Below are 25,129 nucleotides of genomic sequence, written 5' to 3'. Positions count from 1 at the left end.
TGAAACTCTGAACTCAGCAGGTGCCAGGACCTAATACCTTTAACAGAGACAATATACAGTGACTCCTCTCACATTTTTACTGGTAACCTTTATCTCTAAATTGAAAAACCTATAATCCAATATTGCACACTTTAAAGGCCATGTCAATACCTGCTTTAAAATGCTTCTCAATTGTGCAAATGCCAAAAAGGATCTTGCTTTACACGAATTCAAAGCTTCCACATAAAATGAATGAATCTGTAAGATGAACTTGAAAGCTTCAATATACAAGATAAAGTCATATATTTAACTGTGACTAATGGACCTGTTCAAGATTTTATTGTAAATACCAAATGTCAGCTACTGCATGAGCAGTTAAGGACATTTCTGCTACCTTGTATTAAAGCAAGTCTGTTAGCAGCACTATTCACTATTCTAGTGGAAGGCAAGTGACCCTTCCACTAGACCAGGTTGCTCAAAGCCCCATTCAACCTGGCCTTGAACACTGCCAGGGGTGTAGCAGCCACAGCTTCTCTGGGCAACTGGCGCCAGTGTCTCATCACCCTTACAAGGAAGAATTTCTTCCTAATGTCTAATCTCAATCTCCCCTCTTCCAGTTTAAACTCCTTGTCCTATCCCTACAGGCCCTTATGAAAAGTCCCTCTTCAGCTTTCCTGTAGCCCCCTTAAGGTCCTGGAAGCTGCTCTAAGGTCTTCCTGGAGCCTTCTCTTCTCCAGGCTGAAAAAGCCCAACTCTCTCAGCCTGTCTTCATAGGAGAGGTGCTCCAGCCCTATATATGTATGTACAAAGATACATATAAAATATTTGTTTCTGTATATAATAATAATAATAATACTTATTTCAATAATATATTTTAAGAGAACAACAACAACAACAAAAAAGCCTAGAAATTTCTAAGTCAGAAACAGGAAGAAAATATTGTGATTCAGTGGAAAGATAGACAAACCTCAGATGGCAAGACAGAAAGCCAGGATTTGTCCAACCACTCATGAGGACTTGTATTGGATGCTATCAAAATGTTGTCAGCAATCTGACGAATTACCAGTGCTGTCTCTTCAATCCCTGGCATAAGAACCACCTAAAAGTAATTCATACATAATATTTTTGGTCAGAAAAACCTTATACTAAGGAACGTCTTAATCTGCTAAATTAAATGTGAAAGCTGAAAGGCGACCCTAAATGCAACAGCTGGTAATGTGGAGTAATTAAACCTGATCCCTGCTTATCACATAGAGGAACTCCAACCTCTGACTACTAGCCTGGCTGCAAATTACACTCCATATTTACACAAATCCTATGTAGGTGAAAGTACTTTATCCTATAGGTCTTTTATATGTAATCAAGTTTATGAATATAACATGAGTGTCTCATAGAAGAGGTAATTCTGACATGCCTAATATAGTTTAAGAAGACATGACACTTGAAGGTGTAAGTAATATCCAGACGAACTACACTGCTGAGTACATAGCATGAAAAAAGCTTTGTCTTGTCTTTAACCTTCATTTAACCAGATAAATTTGAAACAAATTTTAATACGCAAATAAGTAAAAAATGCCTAAAAATATGTTTGCCTCATGCAAAAGAAATACATTACAGTCATCAACTTGGTAAACCAAATGAAACTTTTGTCCCATTTTTTAATGTTGATTATTCTAGATACTGTATTTTCTTCTTTATAATGAAAAAGTTAATTTATTTTGCCACGTTGAAAAAATAGCAAACTAGCTGACAGTAGAGAAAATCACACTTTATTTTCTTCTACTACATTAGTAACAGAATATTAATCTGAAACTTCAAATTAAGACATAAGTAAGATTAATACAAGTTCTAATAATTTATAAAACTAAAGGTACAATCTCATTTGTTGGCTCTTAGTCATAAAACCACTTCAGCTGCTATTTGAATCTGATACAACTTGTACTGGAGGCAACACAGTCTTGTCACTGACTTCAGAAGCACTGAATTAATGTCCTCTCACTTATTTTAGTAATTTTGAGTTATTTTATGGTTTTGATGTAGAATATATACTCGATTAAGGAACTTTCGCAATATCATACAGTGAAGATTAAAACAGAAAGGTTGTTACCAAAAAAATTACCTTTACTTCAAAGTCTTCTGATTTTTGTGTAAGTTCAATTACAGCGGCATAAATTAAGACAAGGTTAAGCACAGTATCTCCCCTGAGACTGTACCTATGAAACAGTTTAAGTGGATTGTTAATATTCAATAGGCATATGTAATAATACAAAAATGTTTGTTCCATGTGTTAATAAATGTCTGTTTCATTTCCGGAAGCGAGAATGCTAGTGCAGTCTGAGCACTAGTATCTATGAAAGGAGAACTAAGGCACATTGAGTGACTGAGTGCTGAAAGATGCACTGTGAGGAACAAAATGGGGTCAGCCTGCAGCAAAGCAAGTCCGGCTTGGAGCAAAAGGATGGGATCAGGGTTGGTCGCTGGAGAAAAATCACAGAGAGGAAAGGTGATACATGGAAAATTTACCACTTGCTCACAGAAAAAATCTCACAGTAGATAGTAAAGGACCTTATGCTTATGAACTACAAATAAAAAAACTGTGCTTCCACAGTAAAAGCAGAATTACTGATGGAAGAACACTTGAGGAATGTCTCCCTGTTGAAAATTATATACAGTGATGATAACACAGTAATTCATAACCATGTATTTGTAGGGGTTAATTTACTTCAAAAAGTTAGAAAGAATAATTCCAGTAGTTAATATTCTTAGCCTTGTGAAATTTCTGGATGCGCTGATTTTAAATACACCTCACATCAGCATTACCTGCCTCAAATCCTGTTATTTTGTAATAACCATTTCTTTATCTCTTGTGTAAGCCTAAACCAATCCTAACACATAAAAGCCATCTTTGCTAACTCTTTTTTGCATCTCCAGTGATCACTGTTACTTCTACCATTCCACTAAGTTTTTCTGCAGGCACATGAGAACACTATAACTAAATAAAAAGCCCAAAGCACACTAGAAGTATGAGCTTACAATATTTGTGTTGTTCTAAGAGAAACATGGTCCTACAGAGAAATTAAAAGAACAAAAAGTGTTAGTTTGTTCTAATAAGCACCTTCCTTTAGTGATAAGTTCATTTTAAAAATACCAAGACAACGCAAGAATTTAATTACTTACTCTGAACTCGGTCTTTCTCTGGAATAGAAAACAATCCAACAGCATGTATATTGGAGTGATAGTACCATCAGCTTCAATATTACATTTTCACAGGATTTCTCATAATTTAGTTCTTCCATAGTCTACCACAAAATTAATTAATTAATTAAAAACTAAATAAATATATTACCATGGCTGTCACAAGCTTTTAATGTGCACCTCTGTATTATGCAGAAGTTAGATCAAACATAGATATAGCTAGATAACACAGGTATTAAAGACACATCTGGGAGTGAGGAAAGCTAGGTTGTATTCCCAGCTTTTATTTTGTTTCACCTTTAAAAAGCTCATTTACTGCTTCATGCCTCTTTATCCCTCCTGTAATTAGGAAACACTGTTACTAACTTTTTAGGATGTTTTTAAGATTTTTGAGAACTTTAATAATGCAAAATACTGTTCAAACCTCTGAAATACTTACTTAGCCTATACAAATCATACTATATTTACATGGAATATATAAAGTACAACATCACTAACTGCAGTAGCATTTGCAGTGCAATGTAGGAATGTGGTGTGCATGCAATATTAATTGATTATTTTACTCTTTATCTATCTTTCAGCAGCAGTTCTTCTAATTGTAAAGGCATTTGTCTTGCTGCATACCAGAATTTAAGTATTATGCTATTGTCTAGACTATTACTTTTTATTAAAAGTAGGACAAACTATTCTCTAGACTAATTCAGATAATTATATGAAATGGGAGGAATTAACATGCATACTGGTAAGAAAATGCAGTCACAGATACATTTAATTTGTTATTAGAACATTCCTTTATATAACGCTATTTTCAAGTATGCATCCTTTAACTATATTTACTACAATCGAATCTCAGGTCAAATGTTACACATCTGTGAAGAAATATGGTTACAGATATGAGAACATTTTAAATTTGTCAAATTGGCACAGACAGAATTTTGGAGTTAATGAATTTTGAAATAAATCATAATGTGAAACAATGCATGAATTCAATAGAATTATGAGGAAAAATAGATTAGAAGGTTGCAGAAGTGACCCAATGCATAACAGAAATTGGACATACTAGTTTAATTTTTTTACCTGCAAATAGATAGCAGTACATTCATCTATTGTCAACACAACATATTGATCTGTACTTCCACAGAGCCTTAAGGAGTAACTACTGCTTCTTTCAACAAAGGTAATGCTGTACCTAAAGAAGTAAAATTATTTTATTAGATCTCATCTAAGTAAAATAAAAAGATTTGTTTAAAGGAAATGAATAATACACATCTCCATACAATTTACACAGTTATTTCATACCATGGTCTTGTTCAAATGCTCAAGCTCACTTCAAGACACATCTGAAGGATAGGTATCAGTGTAGCAGTGACTTAATGAAATATTACCGGATTAATTAAATTATGTTGTTAACCACACAGAATAGGACTGTAATATATAGCCTTTAAGTTTACAAAAAACCAGATGTAATATAGAAACTAAGTCAGATAAATGAACAAAATATACTTAGATACTCCTTTAGAATAATTAAATGTATATGCATTTCTTTTCTTCCTTTCATGATTGTACAGCACAGTGCAAGCAAACTGTGTGAAAACTCCCTGACTGCCGTTGGTATGATCCTAAATTTTTCTGAGTGAATGAGAACTGCCAGCAACACAGCCTCCTGTAACCAGCTGTGTTAGCAGACTCACTTAATGAGTATCACATGCTTAGGGCCTTCAGGGAGTCTTGGCTGACTAAGGGGGTAAGATGACAAGAGACAGTTGTCACACTAATTGGCCTCATCGCTAGGAAGCACAAGAGACCTAAACATAAATCTGCCAGAAGTCCTCTAGAAACTTGTGTGGGCAGTGCATTCAACATTAACAAAAAAAGTGAACTATAAGCTTTTCTGAAGCCATATAGTTCTTTGCTCACGTTTAATTTCTTCATCAGTGCTAAAAGGAGCTAGTGAGAAAGTAGCAAAAAGCATTCCTGACACATTTAGCTCATGGCCAGGCCGAACAGAGAATTTGAACAGGTCAGATTCATATTAAATATTGTAATTTTAAATGTCAGACATGTATTTTTTTTCCCCCTACTGAGCTGTAATTAGACACAGCTAAAAAATGGCTTCACAGCTGACTCAAGGATACAGGCAGGATCAAAACTGGCATGTGTCTTCAGCAGCATGGAGAAATCTACCATCTGTATCTCTGACACTATGTTTAAGAGGTGCTGCAGCGGAAAAGATACGTTCTTGTCTCTTAACTTAAAATGCTAATAGTGTAATTGCAGCCATGTACCTGACAGCTCGCTACTACATAATATAATAGGACAAGATACATGTCCTGGAAAACTGAAAACATACAGTCAGTAAGATTAAATAGGTTATTTTTACGCACTTGGATTCCAAAAGCTGAAGAATATCTGGCATATTAAGAAGACCTTCAGTTGTCATAAATACATATGGAATCTGCACCTCCAGAAGAAAGGAACTACAGCGATTCCCTGAAACATTTTCTATATGTAAGATAATAGTTTCATAACAACAGCAAAAAACATATTTAGGTATTTCAGTAGCTATATATTTAAAAAATGTAGCTTTTATTCATATCCATTAAAATGTTTCCTCTATATGCTCCCCCCATCCCCAAATGAAACTTCTGAATTGCTCTGAAGTTAAGCTTTAATTTATATTCATTTACACCAACAGCAACATCCCCTTAGGATGACGAAGGGTGGATACAGTTTGCAATAACTGTAAACAACCTGCAAACTTGGCATAAATCTTCTAGCAACCAACATTTACTACTACATCCTGATCAAAGCTCACATCCTAAGAAAAACACCTTTGTGTCTTGCTGGTTTATCGATAAAACAACTCTGTTTACTCAGCTTTAGCCTTCACATTACTCGTTCTATTCCACAAGCACATGGTTGTAGCATTTTAGGGAACAGAAAATGCTTTCCTTTAATATGCCAGCCCAGTTGTTTTATTACAATTCTGCAAAGCGCTTACCCATCCATATTGCTTCAGGGAGGGTGGTTTTAAAAGTCATGTAAGTAACATTCAGATTTTTGCACAGATTTTTCCAGCAAGAGTTTTCAGAATAATCATATTCCACTACTAATGAGAAGTGTGTCCAAGGAAAGTCAGCTCCAATTTGCTGATTATGTACAATAATACAGGAATATCTACAAAAGCTTGAAAAAATAATCAAAATATTAATAAAATTAAGTTCAGGTAGAATTACCCTCAGAACAAAATAAACACATTTTTACTTTTAATAAATATCACTGATGAAAGTACATTTACCCTTCCTGAATTAAAACCTGTAATTTCTTTAAAAATTAGTTTAAAAATTAAAAGCTGTAATTGCCCTCCCTCCAATAATCTACCTTAAATATTCATATTTTCTTGCAATGTCATAATCTGTTATTATTTCTCTTGCTCCCTTCCCCACCTTTCCTACACATTTTCTTAAACAAGTTTTTCTAAAACATGAAAAACAAAATAAAAAGTTAAACCCATGCAATTGCATGTTTTATTGAAGTTCCTCTGAGCCTCACAACTAACCATTTTACTAGAGTGCTGCTTAAGTTCTTACCTCCCAGAATAAAGCTGTAGATCTCTACTCTGAAATTGTTACTCCAGACTGGGAAGTCCCATGGAAATGAACAAAAGTAACTAAAGTTTCAGTGATGTTAATCCTGACTTTGTTCCCCCAAATCAAGAATTTAACTTACTTGCTGATGATATCTTTGCAACTTAAAAAGGTTCCTTTTCTCTCAGAATTCATATCTGTAGCTTTTAAACCTGCATAAAGAGAACTAAAGCCTTAATCAAACAAATAAGCCTCTGCAGGTACAAATCAATGCACAGCAGCAAATGTGGGACAACACAGGATATTAAAATTCTATGTACTACATTTTCTGTCTTGATGAAGTCCTACACAATTTCAGTTGTATTGCATTGGTTGGTGTAACGATTTAGAATTTTCCGGTTTTGAACCCAAGGAAAAAGTAATGTAAATAAGTTTCATTTCTCACAAATTCACAACCAATTACCTCATTACCTTAAACGAAAAATTGAATGCTAGAGCAAAAGGAAGCATCTTTGCCTCTTTATATTTCTTTATACTTTATGTACACTTTAAGTTTGACGGGAAGATGTAGCCAGAAAGGGATATCTGTATAACACAAATACATTTCTTTAGTTAGTTGGGTTAAACTGTGTTTGTAACCAAGTCTTAAGGTCATAAAGCAAATAAAACACTTTTCATTAAATATTATTAGTAAAAGCATTGTGAACATGCCTCCTCCTTTTCAAAACATTCTAGAAGACAGGGTTTCTTCTTTTAAAAGCAAAGGAAATTTCACCTTATTTTTAAAGTCAAAAGAACAATGTAATACATGATACTGTTGATAAGAGGCAAGAAGCAGTTAAAAAAATGGATTTAAAACAGCAATATGAAAGGAATCAGCTCCTAGTTCTAAACGTAAGTAGAGACTCAAATAACAATCTGCCTAAAACATGTTTGTTTCAACCTGTGACGTTGAACAAGCTTGTAGAAAGTTAATCACTGGTAAAATGATGAATTGATGAAAGTGTTGCTTGTATCAGGGAGGGACTGTGATAATCCCTCAGTGAGAGACACTGGAAACCGTATTTTCTTCCCCTTGAGTTTAACAGATTGCTACAGCTATGCTTACATATTTAGCAAATTCTCCAACAAGGTCAGCAACAGAGGCTAAGGGAAATCACGATCTGTACCAAGCTACTCATTTACAGTTTTATGCTAGGGAGCTCAGTTAAGGCTTCTAAATTCCAATTGCTCTCAACAAGATTGCAAGGAAGGAAAGTTGTGACCACCCATCAGCTACAAACAGTGAGACAATATGACCAAGGTATCAGATGCAATTATAATTAGGCAATGGGCTACCCACATCTCCTTTTGTGTTCTGTTAAATATATCTTTGACTTGAGAGATGAACTATCACTCTCTTGCAACAGGAAAGATCATACCAGAACTCTTACTCAGGTGAAAATAGAATTATAAGAAAGAAAAAAAGCTGATGGAAGAATTAGGAAACAGAAAACAGAAAGCAAAGTATATAGAAATGTTCCTAATGAGAGGAAAAGGGAGAAACACCTGCAAAAACCATACAAACAGGAATGCTGCAAAGCACACAATAACAGCCACTTTTCCTTTCAAAAATACACATAAAAATAATTATTTACCATTTACCTTCTATTTTAGATAAAGCATGAATGAGGGCATCTTTTTCTCTCTCAGAGTCCATCCTTGTTATGATAAGTATCTGGAAGAAAACAAGTAAAAGAAACTCTAGTACTGTAAAAAAATTGTTCTTTCAGAGTCTATACATCTTTCTTTCCCCTTTGCACAGAAAACACCAGGTTGACTAAGCAGGTGGCAAAAATGGAATAGTTTTCCAGAATCACAATCATAGTATGATAGAATCGCTCAAGTTGGAATGGACCTATAAGGATCCTAGAGTCCAACTCCCTGCTCCTAATAGGACTACCTCAAATTAAACCATAGGACTGAAAGCATTGTTCTGATACTCTCCTCAAACTCTGACAAGCTTCATGCAGTGACCACTTCTCTGGGCAGTCTGTTCCACTGACTGACCATCCTCTCAGTGAAGATCCTTTTCCTAATGTCCCATCTGAACTTCCTCTGATGCAGCGTCATTCCATTTCCCCATGTCCTATCGCTGGTCACCAGAGAGAGGAGATCAGCACCTCCACCTCCACTGCTTCCTATGAGGAAGTTGTACAATGATGGGGTCACCCCTCAGCCCTCTCTTATCCAAGATGAACAAAATTGCCCCTAGGTTGACATTAAGATGACAAAGGTGTCATATGTCTTCTAATACAGCATAATCCTATCATCACAAAGCAAAATGTGTTACTTTTAAGAAGAAAATGATGCTGAAATCAGCTTAGAGGATCTACCAAAGGACAGAGACCAAGACAATCAACACCATTTCATTTTGGTTGCTTCATTTGCATTTTAAATTCTAAAAGGGTGTACCATAAGCTACTATATTTTTCTTCCAGGGAAATTTAATCAAAAGACATTCAGAGCTCTTAGTGCACAGAAACAAAAGAAGACAGGTCCAGGGAGTGGAGTACAGAAAGAAGTTTGAATAAATGAAAGTAAGCTTGAAGATTTGTCTTTTTTGGCTGTGTGTTCAGCGGCAGAAATTCTATTCCAAACAGTCAGGGAACTTAAATTATGTATTTTATCCCTTCTGTTTCATTATGTCATAAGTATTCTGTAAATAAACAATAAATATTCTGCAAGTGAAAATGGTGTTTTGCACTGCATGGTATCACCCAAAATATTCACATATCATAAAAAAAAAATCGATAACTGGAAACTGCTCTACAACTCTATCCTCCATACCATAATAAACTATCACTTATGGATATCTACTTATTATATAATTATAATGCCAGGAAATTGGCCTGATACATGGGCTAAGTAGAGGTTGTTTATGCATAACAATACCCATATACTCCACGGTGTGTTCTTTGAGCCACACAGGTACAACTCTGACTTTTCATCAAAAGACTGAGGTCTTCAAACAAAAGATTATAATATAATTTTCAGTAAAAGATGTGATACAATATAATTACCAGGGAAACAAAAGCACCTACAACAAGACAAAAGCCCTGGCACTGTTAAAACTAATGTGCATGCTATTTCAAACAGAAACCTGCCCTGCTCCTGATACAGGTCTTCATGTTACCCATATTTAACAGGTACTGTGAGCTGGAAAGCTAGTTATAAGACTTTCTTCCATAAACCAACCCTTGTTGAAGGACAGCTTTATAATTATTTACATAGTTTGGAGCAGTTTTGTTTGCTTAGAGAAATTGTTTACATTGTTAACCTTAACACTGTGTTTTTCTCCATAACTTTGCATCCAATTTAACATTTGACACTGAAGCTCTGTTATTTTGGGATTTGTTTCATGCTTTTTCTGGCTGCTGTACTGTACAATCTTCAACTGCCTCCAGATGTTATTCAAACAGGATTCTAAGATGTTTTTATAGATATCCTTTGCCTTGGACAAATAACCTGTTAATAAAGCAATAAATTAACTGCAGTGACAAAAGATAATTGCCAAAGTTTGTGTTTAATCTACATATAAATTTATATTTTGATGAAGGTATCTTGGAAAAAAAAAAGAAAAAAACAACCAACAAAATAAACCCCAAAAACAAAACAAAAAAACCCCCCACAAAACCCCCGAACTTCATGGAAGGATACAACTACCACTAATCAGGCACATAAGTGGCCTATACAAAACTGCTCTGCTATACCTCCTGTAGTATTGGCTGCATGACCTTAGCCAGAATTATAGACACTGCATTCTGTAGCTGCAGACACCAGCAGCTTTTGTTTGTAAACAACAAAGGATCTGATATTTCTGCATGTTTCCCAGTTTCCACAGAAATTCCAATGAAAATCTGTCATTCTGAGATACACAACAATCCATTCTCTCTGTGGAAGTTCACATGAATGTTTCTTAGACAAATCCAGGTAATAACATAAAGACTGGTATATTAGTCATGAACTGAGCATATACACTACCAAAGTGCAATCTGCAGTGAATTAATTTCTAATGATGGAAGAGAAATAAGGAAGCAAAGGCAGTTGAATATTATATTGAATCCACATGGCAGCTATCCACATGGGAGGTATGCAGGCAAAGAATCACAGCCTACAAACACGAATGATGGACTGCAGAATACACACAAAGCTTTCTGGGTGTCATTATTCATTACTAAAAACAAACCTATTGCTGTGTCCAAGCCACATGTTAATAGAAGATCTCGACCTGTTACCAGCAGGTGCACCAGAGCAGCATGTCTGAACAGCATGATCTCCTTCTCATCTATTTCACCTTTACAAATAGAAAACACAGGTGTGGTCTATATAAAATTTCACAAATCACACTATACATATGTGATAAATTCAAAAGATCCTGGTAACTCAGGATTTTCATTTAACACATGTAAATAGACATAATTTTGAAAGTTTGGATTTGGTGGATCTGATCAAGTAATTACTGAACAAGAAAAATATCAGCTACTTCTGATTATTGGGATCAACATAGCTTTTAATTCAGAAAGTCAAGTGAAGCACTTAGGAAGGAAAGAAATCAAACTATGAATACAGCATACAGAAGAATTAGCTGGAAACCGCATGGAAGACAAAGATCCTGCTGTTATTCTGTATCAAAAGACAGAAAGTGACTGCTCATCTCTGTCAGTGAAGGTGCTGAAACTGAAGAACTATGTCCAGCTCTTGACACCACTCACCATAAAAACTCAGTGAGGAATACATATCATTTAGAAACAAAGCGAGAGAGTAGGCAACTGCATTTTATGATGAAATAATGGAGCATTTGGTGATATTTGGTGCAGAAAGAAAAAAACAGCAGGGGAATAATAATAATCTTCTAGTAGATCAATATCATCATACTAAGTGATTGCTTTGTATGTTCACTGGGGGATTAATGAGAAAATGCACCAGCATACTCTGGAGTCAAGTAGAATACGACTGGATATTATGAAACAATTTAAAACCAGAAAAGCAATAGAAGAGTGAAGTAAGTTCCCAGGGAGGTTTTGGAATCTCCTATACAGTTAGAGAAATATTAATTAGGAATAGATTAGATCTTTCAGAGTCTTCCTCATTCAAGTCTTGCTGGACCTTCCAGGAAGAAAATTCTTATTTCCTGCTTTAGGTGCAAACAAAATGCAAGACCTCCCTTCTACTTTTCTGTCACTTCAGAAGACGACAGTAGCTAAATCAACCTGCCTTTTTTTGAATTTTAAATCAACAACAAAGATTTTTTACTGCCTTCCTTGAGCTGTAATTCAAAGACCCATACATTTCATTGGTTAATTTTGTGTTCAACAATAGTTATTTAGAAGGGATGTGTAAATTTCACCAGTTCCTCAGAAAACACCCTTAAAAGGAAGGTCCAATAAATAACGATTTGTCTCATCAGTATTGCAGCTGCTAAACATTTTCATTGACTTCATTGCTGTAATTTTAGCAATCTAATTTTAGCACAGCTAATCTACAAGCAAAGAAGGCCCTGAAGTTTTAATAAGCATGGCACTTGGCCCAGCTCCTACTTTAGGCTACATTTACAGCACATTAACTGCATTTGAAAGGATATCAGTTTTCTTAAATTAATGTTGAATTAAAATGCAGACTCTTAGTTATTTTTCCTTGATTCTGAGAAGTAGTAGTAATTCTTTGTATAATTTTCCCAGTAATGTTCTCCTTTCTGTGATTCACTGATATGGATATAGTTACTGAGTTTCTCCCTTATGTTTGTCAAGATGGTGTTAGCTGTTTTTGTAAGCTCCCTCAAATTAAGAGTATCCTGCTGCTCACAAGTTTAATATGGTAATTCTATAAACCACAGGCTGCCATTCTGCAGCACTGTTTGCTTTCTCTGTCATTTGTAATTTCATTGTCATTAGTTTTATTTTAAGAAGAATACATTCAGCGTATTTCAAAAGAAAGCAATGAAGTTGAGATAGCTAATGTTTAATTACACAACTTGTGATGTAAAACTTGTCAGGTAGTAGACAGCCTTCTATGTTAACCTTACAACTAATTTCTGAACTATGAGCAGTACAACTCAAAAACCAATCCAAAATACCCAACAGCTTTCTAAATCTTCCCCAAACAGCGCCTGTATTCTGCTATGAGGTTTTCCTGACCCTCTCTTAATCTATAGCTAAAAATCCTTGTAAGGGGTTGCTGATCTTGCTGGCTTTTGTTTTCATTTTTCTGGTTTTATAGGGTTTTTCACAGGCCATGTAAAAGAGAAATTAAGTCAGAAAGAAACCAAATTCATATGGATTTTTTTTTCTTCTCATTTCTAAATGGTCTTGGCATTTTGTATCATGCAGGTATGACAAACAACAGCTACTAGAAGCAATGAAATAACAAACCACATGGACAGATTTACTTTCAAAATCTAGCATGAAAAAATAATTAAACATTGTTTAATATGGCAGAAATATTTCTAACACATAGCTAAAATATTTAAAAATGAAATTAATTTAGAATACTTTTTGTGTTACCATTTTGAGTTTAGTCAATGTAACGCTGAAGAACTAGGACATAAAAGTTGAAATAAATTACTCTAACTCTACAAGATAACCTGCTGAAAGTTTTATCATTATCAAAGACCTTGAACCTTGTGTCTCCAATTAAACCTGTACTAGTATTACAGAAGAAAAAACCTATTATTATTTTTATAAAGACATACCTTCTTTAAAATGGTCACATATTACTTTCTCTTGCTGTTTTAAGAAAAACCTTGTATGATCAAATTTAATGCTGTCAAATCTCCAATTTACAGAAGCAAGCATACTTATACGTGTCAAATCTTCTAGAACAGGAGTGGCTGCTTCTTCCAAAAGGCAGTATGCTTGGCATTGGCTTTCTGTATAGCGCAATAAACAAAACATAATAATAAAGTTTGGTTTAATATACTATTCCTGGACAAGAACAGTTAAAAAATAGAGCAAAACACAAACAACACTGATTTCTTCATGAAGTAACATTAATAGAAAAAGAGTTGCTCACAAGGGAGCCTCCTGGGTGCTGGAATTACACTGATCATCACAGCAGGCAGCCATGTTCTTCCATACATTTCATAAAGTGAACAAACTCCATGATGAAAAGTTAGGATTTTCTATTCCTGTGACTCCCACTAAGACTGTACTATTATTCTATTGTTCTACAGTTTAATCTACTTTCTAGGCTAAACTTAGACTTAGCCCCTTTATATCCATTTGTTACTATAAATTCAACTTAAACAGCCCATCCCCTTCCCTGGTATTTAACTTCTAATGTCTTTGTCTAGAAAGGCCAAACAAGCCAATCTGTTAGTCTGTTTGTACTTTCACACTAACAGTTCTTAATAGCTTCTGGGTGGCTTTTTAAAAATTCTTCCCAAATTACAACTTGAGTTTCTTGCTATTGGCATCCATGACAGAGCTGTCAATTGCTGAATGAGCTGAAAGGAATGTCCCTTTCCTCAGGCAGGAAGGTGAAATTCTTCCATACCTTTTTTTAAAATTACAGTGGAGTTGATCACATCAAGAAGATCAGAACTCTGTGACTCTTAATAAACTTACTATCCTTTTTCAAAAATATTTTCAACTGATCTATACAAATGATTTTATTTGACCAGCAGCTGAGTTAACTTCACTTGGTCAATGCACTATTTCATAACAGCAGTTGATAACTTCATATTTTTAAGCATTTTTTAATAAAAGGTATATTGTTACATCAAGTTTTTCAGTCTTTATGGAAACAAGTCAGATGCTACAGTATTTTGGATGCCCATTGTACAGTATCATTTGGGCATTCCTGTATTGAGGTATCGTTTTGTTTTTGAAGTGTATTTCTAATCATGCAACTTCAATGTTTCACTGTTAAGTGAAATGTTTTCATGAATCCTTCTAAACTCTGCTTTGGCTACAGCTTGTTTTGATAAAGATTCCTTCATGTGCAAGTCCATCATGGTGAAATACACTATCTCAAGTACTGTAATAGGGCATTCAGTCCCAATAAATATTACTTTTGCAAAATGCTGATTTTGTTTTGACTGTGGAAAAGCTTTGATTTTTTTTCCCAATTGCATTAAAGGAGTCTTGCTTCAAAATTTGTTAAAGAAAAAGAAATAATAAAAAAGCACATAGCTGTTATGTGATACCCATCTCAGTTGAGAACAGATGAAAATACTGCTCTACTCTTTCACTGTTTCTGTGAAAGAGACTCTCATTAACCTCACAGTTAGAGTGAATGCATTTCCATTGAAAAGCAAACTAATCTGTGCTAGGCCTTTTTAGTACTGGGCGTTCTTACAACTGGGGTTGTAAAATAGCTTGAGTAAATGTCTTCCAGGTTCTTTTCCATCATTTCTACCACATGACAAAATTGTCTGCCCATGTTTTTTGATATAATGCCTTGAAAAGTACAACAGCAAGAGTTCACAGGGTAAGGCTCAGTTGTGTATGAGATAAACCCATACTGTATTACCACTGTGTTACAGACATTTCCTACCAAAATGACTGCCAGTTCCTTCTGTCTCCAATTCTCTCATTTACTCTGTCAGAGAAAAAAGTGCAGAATAGTGATTTGAGGCTATTGACGGCACAAAGAGATTTCATGTCTGCTGATTTAGATCACATATAACTCAAAGTCTGTACTATTTAGTTTGCATGCAATTTGGCTTAGTCTTAAGACGTAAGTCCATAGCCTGTTCTCACACCTGTGTCAAAACAAATATCTATTTGGAATATTTTCAGTCTCAAGGAGCCAAATAATTTCTATATTTGTCTGAGTAGTACTATTTAACACAAAATTCTATTGCAAAGCTGTATAAAAAAAAGCATATCCAAAAATAGTACACCTGATGCTTGAATATTGACTGTGATACTGTCCTCATTCTCTTGTTGTTTTTCTTCTATTCTTACAGTCTCACAAACAGAACTGTCCTCTTTGTGAACATGTGTATGCTGTTCTTCAGGTTGTAGCACTAAATGGTTAAACCAAAGTGAACATTTATATACAAATATCACAAAACCAGATCAATAAGAAAACTGTTCTATAAATTACTTCACATGCAGAAATATTTTCAAGTTAAGTAAGCTTCTATGACACATACATTTTCTTTTCACAAACTTCTTTACTGTGTTCATGTGCTCATATAGTATGTAAAAACCATTGAGACACATTGAGAGATGAGGTCTCCACAGCCCTAAAAGTCAGTCATTATTAAGGTTCCTCTTCCTTAGGGCAGGAATAAAAGGCTGGGAAAAATAAGGAGCTGGTACTATAGCTCTGTAATATAGGTCCATAGAAAAGATCATCTGCCCTTATACGTAGAAAAAACATAAACAGGAGGAAAGATGCTGCTATCAAGAAATCAAACTATGAAAAATATCTCAGTGAGTATGATTAGAAAAGGTTAGCTACTCTAAGTGACCAAAAGAACATCGAAGCTGCAAACGCTTATCGAAAAGAACTTTTTGTCTTGTCATATATAGCTATCCTTCACAACTTGTTAGTATTTCCTTCCCTTCTTCCTTAAAAATAGTGATGTATGAGCTACAGCTGCTGACAACAGAGCTTCCTTTGGCAGTTCTAGCTCTTTATATCTGAGAGAGGTTCTGGCTAAATAGGCGTCTCCTGAATACTACTGATTTTTTCTAGTTAAGAATGTCAGTTTCATCAAAAACCAAACTGATCATAGACAGAAGGAAAAAAAGAAAACAGAATTTTTTTGCTAGTTGTTAAAAAAACCTTCTCGAGTTTGAAAAGCTATACAGGGTTCAAAACTGGATCAATGAACTGTTTTTACTACTTCTGGTGTATTTTTTAAGCTAAATATTATACACAATGACATCTTTAAAAAATGAGTCAAACAACAAAGACAATAGAAAGAGACTTCAAGGCACTGCTGGCATTTCTTGTTTTCAGTTAAACTCAGAATCACCCTTAATAAAAAACGCAGTTGTTACAAAAGTATACAATTATTTACATAATTTCTACATTAATGTGGTAAGAACTATACATTTTAACAGGTGCTCTATATACCAGACATAACTCATCTGCAATACTATGGTCTACGTGTAAACATATTCTAAACTGCATTTAACCTAATTAAATCTTCACAAGCCTATTCGCAAATGTAACATGGCTTGTCTTTCAACGCGCTTGGATTTCTTGCTAGGAGATGCAGTTCCAGCCTGAGCTCACTAGATGGCAGCATAAAACATCAGTTCAAGTACCTTGCAGTCCTACATTTAAAATCCCGATTGCTGTTTCTGGGGCCATGGAAGTTTTACGCGTGTCTACCGGTATCAGTAACAGATGACTTTTACCAACCAATAATTTCCTCCACAAGGTTACATAAGCTTGTCATTTAATAAATGGTAAGCTTAAATAAATAAGCTACCCCAATTCTCTGATACAAGGTTTTTATGGGACAATTGTGATTTTTTTTTTTTTTTATTTTTTTTTTTTAATGTTGGGATATGTAGCTGAATCACAGACAAAATTTATTATCAAAATACTGCCATGCAAGTCTAAAAATTGAAAAATATTATTTTTTTAATACAACTTTATCCTGAAAAGTGAATCTGGCAATACATCACTGTCTCCTGACATTTTGTGTCACAAATATTTTTTAAAACAAATAAGGGATTTCTTCTACTTTGTTTCCTCTCTCTGCTCTTGCATTTCTGCAGTGCTCAATGCATAGCCCGAGACCCTTTCAAGAGCATTGTCATCAACAAGAACATGGCTGCCAAGAACTTTATGTTTTCTCTAAGACCTGTTACGCCTCATTGTTTCAAGGGGTTTGCACCAAGGTAACTGGCTCAGACGGCTCCTTCCAGAGAACTTTAACAACTCTTTTTCATCATCTAGGCTATGTTTGTCCCACAAAAGTAAGGGTATTGATAATTATTATTTGATAACTACAATCAAATTGATAACTACAATTGATAAAATAGTAGTTCTCCAAAGAGCCCAGGAGGAGTTCAAAACTCATGGATAGAAGAGATCTTCTGGGGTAAGTACCATCCAGTTATTTTGTCAGAATAGGAATAAATTCATATGCCTATTTTATTAAAACCCACTTCTACCACCAAAAAAGACCCTATACCTCAAAATAAAGCACCCTCCTCAACCAAAATAAACAAACAAAATCCCCTAAGTTACCTGAAGGAAAAAAACAAATGGCAAGATCCTTAGCTGAAAATTCAGAAACATTAAAGATCATCAAAATGTTACCATTAACTTCATTAACTTTTCCCCTCCATAAATCTACTAGCATAAACTAACATCTATTATAACTGGTATAACACAGCATAACTAGCGTGGAAAATGGAAGTAATAAACTGGTTCACATACCTTTTTCAGGACTACCTGTATCATTTTTTTCGTCTCTTTGGGTGAGCATATGTTTAGATCTCAGCATGATAAAGTTGCTCAGATCAGAATCATTGTCCCATTTCGGAACAAGTGCAAATGACACAGGCTTTTCACTACTGGATGAGTTGTCTTCTTCAGAAGACACATCTTTACTGCTGACTGACTCAGATGATTTTGGGGTTTTCTTTTCTTGGTTTACAAAATAAATTTCCTCTTCTACCTTATCCTTTTTTATGCTTCTTCCAGTAAGCTCTTCCACAGATGTATTCATACTGGGAATTTTGGTAGGTGACGCAGCACGCATATGCACAGCAAAGTGCTGCCTTTGAGTCTGTGTTGACATGCAAGGATTAATAGCTTTGTCTGACTGATATTTTTCAGCAGAAAGGAGCTCCTGGTTTGTCATGGAATTCATCTCTTCAAGCCACCCTAAAAAAATAAAAAAAAATTCAATTTCTTTGATGCAGCATTTTTTTTTCTTCCGTTTCTTTCTCCTGGTTGAATTTAAATAATTTGGATGATTACAGAGAAAGCATTTTAAAATTTATTCTTTCTGCCTTCCCAGATCATTAGAATCCTCTTCTTTAAAATTTTTACAGATTAGCCCAAAGTAAAAACGTACAGTGTTGAAAAACAGAAGGCCAGGCTATTGTTTGGAGAAGTTTTCACCATCTGCATGGTGGTTCTGATGTTAGTTTTCTAGGAACTGGGATGAAACACATTTTATTAGGAAGAAAGTTTAAAAAATTCACAGGGTTGGGGGTTGTTTGTTTTGGTTTTGTTTTTTGTAAGTGGATTTTTTTTTTTTTTTCTAGTAAGAGCAAAAAACAAGTAAGGAATGCAATTAGCTCCTTCTAAAGAAGTGTTTCACTAGAACCACAATTTTTTTTGCATTGTTGCTGCACACCCCTGTATCTAAGCGCTTAGCTTCATGGGCATTCATAGACACACAGTAGCTAAACACTTTCCAGTATGTCAAAAGCAGCCAGGTGGAAACGTTCTTCATGAGCAGTGCCTATTTGTTTCAAATATATCATGTTACTGTCAAGCCCTGGAGTTCTGCAACCACAACCAGTGCCTTGCAGTCAGGCCATAGTTATACAATAAAATCTAAATAGCTTTTTGCATTTTCTGTTGAAGTTTGGTTATAGGTGTGAATAATGGCCCACGAGAAATTCTTCACTTTATAAGTGGTTTACATTTGAAACCATAGCCAGCATAAAACCCTCTTCTGAACAGCATCACAAAATAATACTCACTGTAACATGGACACCCTACTGACTTTCTGGAGATAGGATTATATGAATATCTGCTTTATTAAAATATTCCAATGCAAAACTCCTATTTGTTAAGACATTCTCCTGTCTGAAACTATTTTATTAAAGAATAGTACAGCTCATGGAGGTTACTTTTCACCTCTATGTTAATAGAAAAGGTAACTTCATGTAGTTAAACACTGTTGTTCCTACAATTTGTTCTACATTTGTGAAATTGCAATACTGTTGCTACTCTGTATTGCTATAACAAGTTTTGTTCTTGAGAATAAGCAATCTTCCATTTCCTTCCCTCTTGAAGGTATGTAACAGTTACTGTGTGATTCTCTGTTAAAATACCAATCTTTGCCTTTTTACCACTTTTGTAAAAAGAAGATACTTACTTTCTATCTGATATGATGTAAATTGTGTGAATGTTTCTACTTTTGTAGTAAACAAACTATTTGCATTACTGGCATTCACAGCTAATTTTTCCAAAGTTTCTGTGGAGACTGGATTCAAACCCAGATGAAGCCACCAGCCTTCCTCTAGTGAGCTACGCACTGGTCCTTCTACCTCAACTGACAGTGTTTCCTTCAGTTCTGTAAGTGAATAATGCTGACATGCAAGTTTATCAGCCTGATGCTCTAAAAAAAAACCAAACCAGAAATCAGCATATGAGATTAATAATCTAGAAACATGAAAACAGAATGTTATTTTGGAAATGAAAGTTCCCAAGTACTGATAACCTACTACCGTTTATAATTCTGTTGGTAACTCAATGTCCATTAACAGACTTGAGAGACAAGCAGTTAGTGTTCTTAGAGCAAGCGTGCTTTTAACTTACTGAGTGTACGAGTAAGGGGCGGGTGTATTTTTTTTTTTTTTCAGATCTAATAATATGTAGCTGCATTACTAAAGGTACAAATAATCTTTTTTATTAATCTGTGGGTTTACTTGTCATGCTTACAAGGACTTAACATAATCCTTACCCCCCAAAACATTAACTCAAACAGTTAATAAGCCTACCATACAATGTTTTCAATTATAAATGAATGTACAAATGAACAGGACAATGTGTTAGCTCAATATACGTAACTTAATCCTGAGACTTGTAAAATGAAGGCAAATAAAATTAAGTGAAAGAACAGTGATAATGCATACTCCGGTGCTGTAAGAAATAACCTGCAGCTTATTTTGGTGTTGTATATTTTAATTCCAAACATGAACTCTGCTTTTGTCAGGTTATAATATTATTTTCCATTTACAGTACTTTTCTATTGATTGATATATATTTTGAAACTTTAAGGAAAGATAGCAGAAAATAGTTCAACAGATTACTAAATTTCAGTTACCACAGATATTGAATATTATTACTAGTAGTAAGCTGAACACTTTGATAATGAAATAAAACTCTTACTTCATTCAGATTACTTCCATAGAAGGATACATGACATACCAACTTCTATGTTGCCATACTGTTATTTTTTTTTATATGTACTAAAAGAATCATATAATAAAACATCAGAGGGTTGCATTAATTGGATAAACTTCAGTGTCTCAAAAGATACAATCTGTAATGTAACATTATATTGTTTGTTATATTTTCTCCATGTACATGGAACTCTTCAACATCAATTAGAAATTGATCATCAAAAAATAGAAAATAGAAATCCTTACCAACAAGCAAAAGAGAGCTCATATTGTCCCGATACTTCTCCGACTGCCATACCAAAGATTTTAGATATTCCCTAGAGGGCTCTGTAATCAAAACACTATGAAGAACATAAAACAAGACTTGGAGGTATGAAGTTTAACATCGTTATCTGTTGAATTTTGATTTATATAAAACTACCTTTTAAGGATCTACTTTCTCTCCAAATTTTCAGTTCATTCATTCATTCATTCAAATTTTTTTCTGGTCCATACAGAGGGTTACTTCATGCAACACCACAGCGAACAGGAAGGGGTGAGAGGAGCCATCAAGGGTGGTTCATGAAGTAAAACAGCACTGAATGAGAACTCTACCTAGACTGTGGTTCCCAGCTCAAAAGGTTATTTAAATTCTTTGTGCATGTGTGAGAAAGAAAGCAAGGCAAAAAATGTTAGCCTTGAAAACAAGATCAAAATGAAAAGATGAAGCAATCCTGATCCTCTGTCAGCATGCGAAAAGGCTTCAGTTCCATTGTTGGGAGATATCCCAAAACCACAGACAATACTTTCTTCCTATATCTTTTCTGGAGATTTTGTAGGTGATTATTTGCTCAACATACATGTTTTCCATACGTATAAATATATGCATATATATAAACATACATACACACATACTTTCTATATGCATAAGTATCTATTGTTGCCTACTCCAAAAAAGACATTGGATTTTCAGGCTGTTAATTCTTCCAGGAGAAAGAGGTCTACAGTAGTGACTGTCATTTCCCTTTTCAAGCTCCCCTGAAAAGCCGCAAATATGGATCAAACACTCTGCTCACTCTTTCATGCAAAACACAAAATACATGCAGCTGTTGCAAAGAACATAACTATTAATTTACAAATAGACTAAACTTATTTTTGCACTAATTTTGAGGACTTATGATTGCAGGATTTATGACTATTATGACTTCTTATTTATATGATTATTTACGACTAAATAGGATTTATTACTGTTAAGTTTTCATTACCTGTTACCAGAAGAAGGAATAGGTTCTTCTTGAAGTCCTGTGGCCAGAAAATTAACCCATGATCTTTGCTGTCTGCATGGAGGACTTAAAGGTACTTCCATTTCATCTTTCAGATATGGAACATATTTAGCTAGAAATTGCACAAAGCATCACAAAAACCAAATAAAACATCAAAGTCGCAAAGCTACCTGTGAATGAAGCACACATACTTAGGAATTTTACACTAGTGAAGTTTTGGATTTAAATACAAAATACTTTCATGGGACAATTCACTATTTAAGCTATAAAACCCAAATATTTCACATCTTATTTCCAGACAGTTTGGGAATAATAATGTGTAGATCATATTGCTCTACTCATTCAGTAATGTATTTCTGGATACAAACTCTTCCCATGCACAATAATTTTTACTATTAAATCATTAGGTACTATGCCTGAGGTTTTGATATCCAGTGTTCATCCCTTCAAGTGTTGGCCTTCTTAGATAGTTCCCAATAAATTAAGATAATTAAATGGAAAAGAGACTTAAGACAATATTGTGGTGGCTGTAACATTCAGATGAATGGACCCAGGGCCTTCAGAAACACATGGTCAGGATTTTAAAGACAAAACTATACTTTCAATCAGAATTAGTAGTCATTGTAATTCCAGGGGTGACTACTGAAATGAACTGCAACACTGGTTTTTTAAAAGCAGTATACAAACAAAAGTGGCATGCTAAAAAGTCCCCTGCAAGTTACTTTTCACATCCCTTTTATTAGCCAATTATATTAAATGCAGATATTGTAATGGATTATTGCTTTTTATTCAAGGAATTTGCAACTTCATTGATTTTGGTGTCATTACATAAAAACTGGTGGTTTACGCCATTACCCTGGCATTCATCTGTCATTCTTCTAATACTACTTCTCATTCAGCTTCACCAGAAAACAGAGGTAACAAAAAAATACAGTTCCCCCATGTTCTATGAAAATTAACAGCCAGAAGAATTGTAAGAAAATAAGTGCCTTAATAAGGAAAAACACTTGTAATAAATTCCCTATTCATTCCAACAAGCAGTAAGCAGCTGCAATCATCACACACACATTGTCTGGCCAACTGGCATGCAGTGGACTATGAATCAGCCACCTGTCCAGCTGCTTGCAGCTGTTCCTTGTCCAACCTAACAAGCAGATTGTAGAGCAGGAAGGGCAGGAAGGATAAACGACTGTGTTAGAAAGACAGAGAAGGTACAGCAAAGAAGAAAAAAAAGAAAGAAATAAAAAGAGAGAGATAAGAAATAAAAGTGGTTACAAAAGAAATAAATGGACTTCCAATCAGTATAATTTCTTTCCCATTTACTCAGAACAAAAAGATTTCTGCTGTGAAATTCAGCTTACAAACTGCTTTGTTGTTTTGTTTTATTTTTCTGTGGTGAAAAACAAATTTATCACTTTTATTTGAACAGGAGAGAAGCTGATCTCAGGACAGGAAAAATTCCTGACATTTCTAAAAAGAAAATTATTTATCTTTGAGCAAAACTGTTCATATTCATTTTTTCTGGTTATTTTTGCCTTTGAGGTTGGAACATTCTGACCAGCTACATCAGTTAAACTGTGCCTATACTAAGGGTGCCATTCCGCTTCTCAGGGCATTAACGACTGAGTGAATTCTGTCCCTCAACCTTTTTATCAATAAACACCACAGGTAGCAGAACAGGAAAGCAAACAATGGAATACTCACAGAAAATGCGATAATTGTATCACTGTTTTTTCCCTGATTGCAAGCAAATATATTTCACTTCTGGTAACTTATAAACAGCAAAATTTATTAGAAGGAGGAGACTGGATGGTATCTCTGCTGAAATTTTACATCCAATTACAAATTACAATTGTCAATTAGCAAACGGTGCCCGATTCAAAGGCAGGACTAAGCCAGCAAACTGACAATAAAGATTAATGCCATCACCTTCTTTTAAAAACAATTCAAGGTGGTTTGACTACTTATCTAATCCAGAAGACAATCTGGACAGTATCTTGGCTAAAATCATAGTCAGTTTGCTATTATGGTATACAGGAGGAGTGTCCCAAACTGCTCAGATCTACTTAACCTCCTCCTGCTTATCATAAACCTTAGAAGTAAAGAGCTGTCAGATAGCTCACTAGATCAGACTACAGTAAATCCTGCTAGGTAATAATTTCCAGATGTAAACTACATCTAACTTTGTCTTGGTGGGACAATATATGCTAGGTTTGCCTTGAGCTTCTGTATAGACCCCTTTGAGCTGACACGATTACTTCTACCAAAAGCTCACTACAATACTATATTAGGAGTGTGATGCTGTTAGTCTGAAGAGGATAGCCATCAGTTCAGTTTAAATCATATTGAAACTAAGACAAGAAAAGGCATCTTGGTCTGGAGAAAACTCAAAATTTCTCAAGAATTTTAGTAACTGCTGAATGGAAAACTATCAAGTGAATATACACTGGAGAGCAATACTACTACTACTCAGTACAATTATGGATATACTTTTTCCAAGACAGGATATACATTAGGATGAGAGGTACATGTTTATTCAAGTATTGCCACTCTGCCTAGATCACACCTATCTGCAAATGTCACACTTTGCACAGGCTTTTCTGCATGAAATCAGAGGTGAAAAATACCACTAGCACAGTCATTTTTCTGCCTCTCTTAGCCAGCCAACATTAAGCTCTGAGAGCAGTAGGGCTGGTAAGAATATTAATTATTTTGAAAGGTTACGCCTTGAACCTGAAGAAACTTTAACTGAGGCTGAGATACTAAACCTGTTTGGCATTGGTATGCATCGTAACTAGCATTCCTGACTGAGTTTTCAAGCTATTAAAGGTGGGTACATATAAAGGATTTCCTAATGTCAGTGTAGAAGCCAGGATTCAATGCACACATTAGCAAACATTCAACACTTCCAGTTTATTTCTGTGGAAACCAGCCCTGGTGACTGGTGACTGCAATTCTTGATCCCACTGCATTACTGAACCATTTGCAAACCAAAATGAATGCACCT

The 25,129-nt window shown here is 34.9% G+C and overlaps 1 protein-coding gene across 1 annotated transcript in view; it reads right to left on the bottom strand.

The window, feature by feature from the left end:
- The window catches only part of SHOC1 (shortage in chiasmata 1), a gene marked incomplete at its 3' end in the record, with an annotated part of 43,374 nt that overhangs the window by 4,906 nt on the left and 13,339 nt on the right, over positions 1–25,129 (bottom strand). Inside the window, exons 6-22 of the mRNA XM_080638325.1 lie at positions 22,105–22,234; positions 21,107–21,201; positions 19,831–20,073; positions 18,153–18,602; positions 15,646–15,771; positions 13,492–13,668; positions 10,990–11,097; positions 10,031–10,268; positions 9,696–9,765; positions 8,406–8,478; positions 6,904–6,973; positions 6,176–6,360; positions 5,559–5,664; positions 4,252–4,363; positions 3,157–3,278; positions 2,099–2,192; positions 947–1,078 (exon numbers count right to left, since the gene is read on the bottom strand). Of these exons, the coding sequence (XP_080494451.1) occupies positions 947–1,078; positions 2,099–2,192; positions 3,157–3,278; positions 4,252–4,363; positions 5,559–5,664; positions 6,176–6,360; positions 6,904–6,973; positions 8,406–8,478; positions 9,696–9,765; positions 10,031–10,268; positions 10,990–11,097; positions 13,492–13,668; positions 15,646–15,771; positions 18,153–18,602; positions 19,831–20,073; positions 21,107–21,201; positions 22,105–22,234 (2,531 nt within the window). The remainder of the gene's footprint in view (positions 1–946; positions 1,079–2,098; positions 2,193–3,156; positions 3,279–4,251; positions 4,364–5,558; positions 5,665–6,175; positions 6,361–6,903; positions 6,974–8,405; positions 8,479–9,695; positions 9,766–10,030; positions 10,269–10,989; positions 11,098–13,491; positions 13,669–15,645; positions 15,772–18,152; positions 18,603–19,830; positions 20,074–21,106; positions 21,202–22,104; positions 22,235–25,129) is intronic.

Source organism: Psittacula echo, assembly GCF_963264785.1.
Source record: "Psittacula echo genome assembly, chromosome: Z".
NCBI classification, from domain to species: Eukaryota; Metazoa; Chordata; class Aves; order Psittaciformes; family Psittacidae; genus Psittacula; species Psittacula echo.
The sequence above is the reverse complement of the archived record's forward strand: the minus strand, read 5'-3'. Positions and strand labels throughout refer to the sequence as shown.